General features: G+C 34.9%; 2 protein-coding genes across 4 annotated transcripts in view; one reads left to right on the forward strand and one right to left on the reverse strand.

The window, feature by feature from the left end:
- ck (myosin-VIIa ck) overlaps positions 1–6,840 on the forward strand; it is a 154,533-nt gene that overhangs the window by 83,875 nt on the left and 63,818 nt on the right. For all 3 annotated transcript variants that reach the window (XM_068394908.1, XM_068394906.1, XM_068394907.1), the window contains 5 exons: positions 146–319; positions 529–714; positions 889–1,214; positions 1,989–2,293; positions 2,959–3,149. In XM_068394908.1, the coding sequence (XP_068251009.1) occupies positions 146–319; positions 529–714; positions 889–1,214; positions 1,989–2,293; positions 2,959–3,149 (1,182 nt within the window). The remainder of the gene's footprint in view (positions 1–145; positions 320–528; positions 715–888; positions 1,215–1,988; positions 2,294–2,958; positions 3,150–6,840) is intronic.
- Positions 3,187–6,840, reverse strand: part of LOC137614472 (myosin-VIIa-like) — a 44,047-nt gene continuing 40,393 nt past the window's right edge. Inside the window, exon 20 of the mRNA XM_068344277.1 lies at positions 3,187–3,294. Coding sequence (XP_068200378.1) covers positions 3,187–3,294 — 108 coding nt within the window. The remainder of the gene's footprint in view (positions 3,295–6,840) is intronic.

A 6,840-nucleotide genomic window follows, 5' to 3' on the forward strand; every position in this document is an offset into this window, starting at 1 on the left:
TCTTTCCCTTGGAAAGTAAAATTTGGGTAATCTAATAATGTGATGTTTTGATCATGGATATCAACAATAAATAATGTGCTATTGATAACCACAAATAAGTTTTATGTTTTTGATAATTAATTTCAACATTGTATATTTCTTACAGGCTACTAAGTCTAAGAAGCCGCTGATGCTGCCAATAACATTCATGGATGGTAATACAAAAACATTGTATGCAGATTCAGCAACAACAGCAAGAGAACTTTGCAATCAGCTTTCAGACAAAATTGGTCTGCGAGACCAGTTTGGTTTTTCCCTGTACATTGCTTTATTTGATAAGGTATAAACTTTGGTAATTATGTTAATAGAAAACTATGCTCTGAATGTATAATCTGATATTGAAATGAAGCTATTCATTAATGTCTTCTGTGTAAAAGTGGTTTATTTGCTGAATGGCATTTCATGAATAGATATGTAAAATGCTTGCTCTCTCATTACTCTGTTGATTGGAATGCTTTGATCATCTAAATGGATCCATTTACATCACAGGTTTCATCGCTTGGAAGTGGAGGAGATCACGTCATGGATGCTATTAGTCAGTGCGAACAGTATGCCAAAGAACAAGGAGCCCAAGAGAGGAATGCCCCTTGGAGACTCTTCTTCAGAAAGGAGATCTTTGCTCCTTGGCATGATCCAACGGAGGACCCAGTTGCAACAAATCTGATTTATCAGCAGGTACAGTGCAGTACTGTTGATGTCATTCAATTGTATTTCAGGTCAAACTAAAAACTTGAATTACTATTTTGTAAAGTTTGACCTTGTAATTTCATATACACATTATCAAATCATTTATACAGTGTTATAGAATATTGAGTTATATTAATATCTCTAATATATTTTCCTTTGAAGGTGGTTCGAGGAGTGAAGTTTGGGGAATATCGATGTGATAAAGATGAAGATCTATCAATGATCGCTGCTCAACAGTATTATATAGAGTTTGGTACGGACATGAACACAGATAGGCTTTTCAATAACCTTCCGGGCTACATTCCTGATTACTGCGTGTCGTCAGGGGACAAAGCAATAGACAGATGGGCGAGCATGGTTGTGGCTGCTTATAGGAAAAGTTACTATGTTAAGGAAAGAGTTCAGTCTCTTAAAGTGAAGGAAGATGTAGTCAGTTACGCTAAGTTTAAATGGCCTCTCCTCTTCTCTAGATTCTATGAAGCATTCAGGTAAGATTCTATATGTTATAGTTTCTCTTAGATCTAGTCCAAATTTAAGATTTTCAAGTGAGATATAGAAATTTTTCAAATTACAAACTTAATAGGTTCTAAGTTTGTAAGTTTTTTTTTTTTTGTAATTTTGGCTTAAGGTAGGCTTCACCTAACTCATTTGCCTATGATTTTCAGCTGCAAAATCAAATTTGCCTATGATTTTCAGCTGCAAAATCAACAAATAATCCCATTTTATATTTTAAATATTGTCTTGCTTACTGTATTAAATTAAATGATACAGTATTTTATTACAGTATTTAATTATGAACTTTGATTCAATATCTGAGATTTATGGTTTCATTTGCATTTGTATTTAATGTTTGTAAGTTAAGGATCTTCTACTGTATTATCAATATATGACGAAGTTAGTTAATCCTTTTACCCCCAAAGGACGTACTGGTACGTTTCACAAAAGCCATCCCTTTACCCCCATGGACGTACTGGTACGTCCTTGCAAAAAAATGCTATGAAATTTTTTTTTTTTCATATTTTTTATAATTTTTTGAGAAAATTCAGGCATTTTCCAAGAGATGAGACCAACGTGATCTCTCTATGACAAAAATTAAGGCTGTTAGAGCAATTTAAAAAAAATATACTGCAAAATGTGCTGGGAAAAAAATAACCCCCTGGGGGTTAAGGGTTGGAAATTTCCAAATAGCCTGGGGGTAAAAGGGTTAATAGTAATGAGAACCAAAAATATTAAACCCATATTAATTTTCTCCTCGTGCGCAGATACTCCGGTCCCAACCTTCCGAAGAATGATGTCATCATTGCCGTGAACTGGACTGGTGTTTATGTTGTTGATGATCAAGAACAAGTGTTGTTAGAATTATCTTTCCCAGAAATCACAACAGTTTCTTGTAATAAGACGCAGAAAGTTTATACGCAGACATTTACTCTGTCAACAGTGAGAGGAGAAGAGTTCACTTTCCAAAGTCCTAATAGTGAAGACATTAGAGATTTAGTTGTATACTTCTTAGAGGGACTGAAAAAGCGATCCAAATTTGTAATTGCACTGCAAGATTACAAGGCACCAGGTGAGTGATAATGATTCATTAGTAATTTCGTTTTTCTCACTACATTTTCAAGGTTTTTAATACTTTACAATTTTATAAATTGCTGAAGAAGGTGATGAATGCAAGAGTTAATGGGAGAAATGCAAGAGGAAAGCCAAGGTTTGGGTGGAATGATGGAGTGAAGAAAACCCTAGGTGACAGAGGATGGATGTGAGAAAGGCAAAGAGCGTGTTAGGGATAGCAATGAATGGTGAGCGATTGTTATTCAATTTGATAGGTCCTGCTGCTGCCTTGGGTCACCTTGGTGACTAATAAGATACTGGCAGTAGGGGAGTCATCTTATATAGCATCATTTGTGATGGAAGATGGGGGAGGGTGGGCTGTGGCAGTACCAACCAAACTCAGCTGAATCCTTGTGAGGAAAAAAATCCCCTTTTGTTTCTTTTTTTAAGTTGGCTACCTCCCAAAATTGGGTGAATGATTGATTTTAGGGTTTCTGACATCCTGTCCAAATTGGGTGAAGTGCCATGGTAGATAGATAGATAGACAATTCCTTTATTTATAGATGCATTTTAATTTTGTTTATAACTTGTCTAAATGTAGATGCTGACCGAGGATTGATAGTTGCAAAAGGAGTGTAATCTTTAATTATTTTTTCTATCCTTTATTCTTTTTGTTTAATACAGGAGAGAATTCATCCTTCCTAACCTTCAACAAGGGTGACCTTATCCTACTAGAGGAAGATTCATCCGGCGAAACTGTAATGAACAACGGCTGGTGTGTCGGGCGATGCGAGAGAACCACCGAAAGAGGTGACTTCCCTGCTGAAACAGTGTATGTTCTTCCCGCTGTTACGAAACCTCCGATAGATATTTTGGTGAGTACAAAGGCATAGTTACGTTTTCTCTTTGGTATCACTCTTTGGGTCTTTCTGTTTTGGAGATTGATAAGTGAGTTTTGACGAAGGGAAGACTTATTTTTGGTGTATGCTGTGTGGTCTTCAAGGACTCTCCTGTTAAAGGCTAGAACAAGGTAATTAATGATTTTTAAATACAGTATATAATTTTATTTGTCTGTTGGATTTTAGGGCCTCGTTGTGGTCTATTGCTGTTTAAAGCAGACTTCTTAGACAAAGACTGTCTCAGGCCCTTCAGAATGGTATCTGATGATTTCATATGGTTTTTACTATATTTTGATATATTCGGGAAATAAAATTTATTGAAACCCTTCATGCATTAAGTGTGGTGAAAGTAGCCAAGTTAGGTTTGCAGGTAATGTAAATTCTCAAATGTGTTGGATGATAGGCATATGTGTATGAAATGCAGGATTGTCAAAAAATGTATTTTAGTCTTTATTTCTACATGCCATGATTAATGAGTTAACTCTACATATATCCTATTATCCTGTATTCTAAAGAGTTCATATAAATTGAAAAACTTCCGTTATTCCTAATATTACTGTATATAAAGAAATGTATCGCAGATACACAATTTACTTACTCTTATAGTGGTTTCAAAGTTTTATGGAAAAGGACCTTTATAATGTCAATATTGTGAATGAATATATCTTCTATCAGAAGGAAGTGTATTCTTCACATATTTGGCACAGAAAATCTGTAATATGATCATGCACAGGTTGAACATAGATTCTATACTGGCTTTCATTTGGAAAGGTTAAAACTTGGGTCTCTTTCCCCTCTCATGAGTTAACCAATCGCAAAATTCTTTGCAAGGGAGGTTATATACTATATAGGAGGGAGGGTGGTGGTTGCTATACTAAGAATCTGTCCAATAACTAATAAAATGGAAATTGAAATTTCCTATGAATTAAATTGAAATAATTTTTCGTGACTGTTTTGCAAAGATTACAGACATCCTCAATTTTACAGAACTGATTATACGAAGTGATGAAATTTTTATGCATTTATCAAGACTCTATTATACGAATTTATAAATTCTCAATGAAAATTTTCATATCTCTTTATGATAAACAATAACTATACTCTTGGTTGTTTGCTCCCATGATAAGATGAAAACAATTTTTTGAAATCAGACTTTTTTTAGTTGATCTTTCAGGAAAAAGGATTACCTATTTAGTTTAATCAAATAGTAAAAGAGTTTTTTATATTTTATTTCCCCATAATAAAACTAAAATGGATCTCATCAGTTGAATGGTACATTTCCTTTAGTTGCAGTTAATTGAACCATTAAAACCACCGTCATTAGAAAGTTAAAAGAAAAATAAATCGTCTTTTAATTTTAGTGCACATTTAAAGTTTTCAAACAAAAGTTTTGGTCATAATATGATTTTAATTTTCGAAACCAAACCACAGAAATATTGCTTTATAACACATTTTCCTCGCTTATCAGTGCTCACTCATTCCTTAATGAACATGAACTTGTCGGATCAAGTGAAAGTGGATTTTGTAATCTTTTTATGCGGTCACTAAACATTTTCACCTAAATTTATATATGTTTCCTTTTGAGGATTGGGGTTATTCATTATTTTTTATTATTCATCACAGTCATGAGTGGAAGTTGTTATGTTATTTTGAACTGGTTACATTATGCAACCCACCAGAATAATTCACTTTAGAGAATGTATAAAAAAAGTCATATTTTTCGCCTACATGTGAAAGGTGTTGAGGTTAATTGCAGTTTGAGTCGATGAGTTTAGTTTAGGGTCTAGTAATGTTATTTTCTTTTGAAAGCTTCCACATTTGTCGGTAGAAATATAGTTTATCGAAAATTTTAGTTGAATAATACCACTGGTGACTGAATGGTAAAGGGAAATTAATTGTTTCTGGCTGAAAGACAAATATTTTTAATGTCTGAATAAATAGTTTGACTACCAACTGAATAACGTAGTAAATAATATCATGGCTGACTGGATGTCAGAATCAATAATATCACAGCTGACTGGATGATAGTGAATTCGGCCACAGGTGACTGAATGTAGATGAGTCTAACATCAACGATGAATCAATGACTGGATGAAAGAACAAATAATAATCAAGTGATTGAATGATAGATTGAATAGCACCACTGCTAGTGAATGACAGTGTGAATAAAGCTACATTTAATTAAATGACAGACTACATAAAGCCATAGGTAACTGTGACAGACTGAATAAATGGATAAGTGACTGAATTAAAGAGTGGATATGGCCACACTCGACTGAACGGCAGAATGGATAAAATCATAGCTGACTGAATGATGAAGTGAATAAAGCTATTGCTGACTGAATGATAGAATAAATAATGCCATAGCTGACTGAATGACAGAGGGAATAAATCCACAACTTACTGAATGGCAGAGTGAAAAAAGCTGCAGCTGGCTGAATAAAAGAGTGAATAGAGCCACAGCTAACTGAATGACAGAGTGAATAAAGCCGCCACTGACTGAATGACAGAGTGAATAAAGCCGCCACTGACTGAATGGCAGCGTGAATAAAGTCACAGCTGACTGAATGACAGAGGAATTAAGCTACAACTGACAAATGACAGAGTTGATAAAGCCACATCTAACTGAATGGCAGTTAATAAAGCCATAGCTAACTGAATGACAGAGTGAATAAAGCCACAACTAACTGAATGACAGAGTGGATATACAACTAACTGAATGGCAGTGGATAAAGGCATAGCTGACTAAATTTCAGTGAATAAACTCACAGCTGACTGGATTTCAATGTGAATAAAGTCACAGCTGACTGAATTTCAAGGTGAATAAAGTCACAGCTGACTGAATTTCAAGGTGAATAAAGTCACAGCTGACTGAATGGCAGAGTGAATAAAGCCATAGCTGACTAAATGACAGAGTAAATAAAGCCATAGCTGACTAAATGACAGAGTAAATAAAGCCATAGCTGACTAAATGACAGAGTAAATAAAGCCATAGCTGACTAAATGACAGAGTGAATAAAGCCATAGCTGACTGGACGGTAGCGTGAATAAAGCCATAGCTGATTGAATGACAGAGGGGATAAAGCCACAACTAACTGAATGACAGAGTGGATAAAGGCATAGCTGACTGAATTTCAGAGTGAATAAAGTCACAGCTAACAGAATTTCAAGGTGAATAAAGTCACAGCTGACTGAATGACAGTGAAGAAAGTCACAGATGACTGAATTTTATAGTGAATAAAGTCACAGTTGACTGACTTTCAGAGTGAATAAAGTCACAGCTGACTGAATTTCAAGGTGAATACAGCCACAGCTGACTGAATGACAGAGTGAATAAAGCCATTGCTGAATGAAGGACAAAATGAAGAAAGTCACAGTTGACTAAATAACAGAGTGAATAAAGCCATAGCTGACCAGACGATAGAGTGAATAAAGCCATTGCGGAATGAAGGACAGAATGAATAAAGTCACAACTGACTAAATAACAGAGTGAATAAAGACATAGCTGACCGGACGATAGAATGAATAAAACCATTGCTGAATGAAGGACAGATTGAATAGCACCTCAGGTCAAGGAATGACAGAATCTCATAAGTCACTTTCCACAAATCCAAAGGTACATGTTACTCCAATCTGGGTTGATCTTACTTGCTTTCTGTACTTCTTT

This window comes from Palaemon carinicauda, chromosome 20, assembly GCF_036898095.1.
Source record: "Palaemon carinicauda isolate YSFRI2023 chromosome 20, ASM3689809v2, whole genome shotgun sequence".
NCBI lineage: Eukaryota > Metazoa > Arthropoda > Malacostraca > Decapoda > Palaemonidae > Palaemon > Palaemon carinicauda.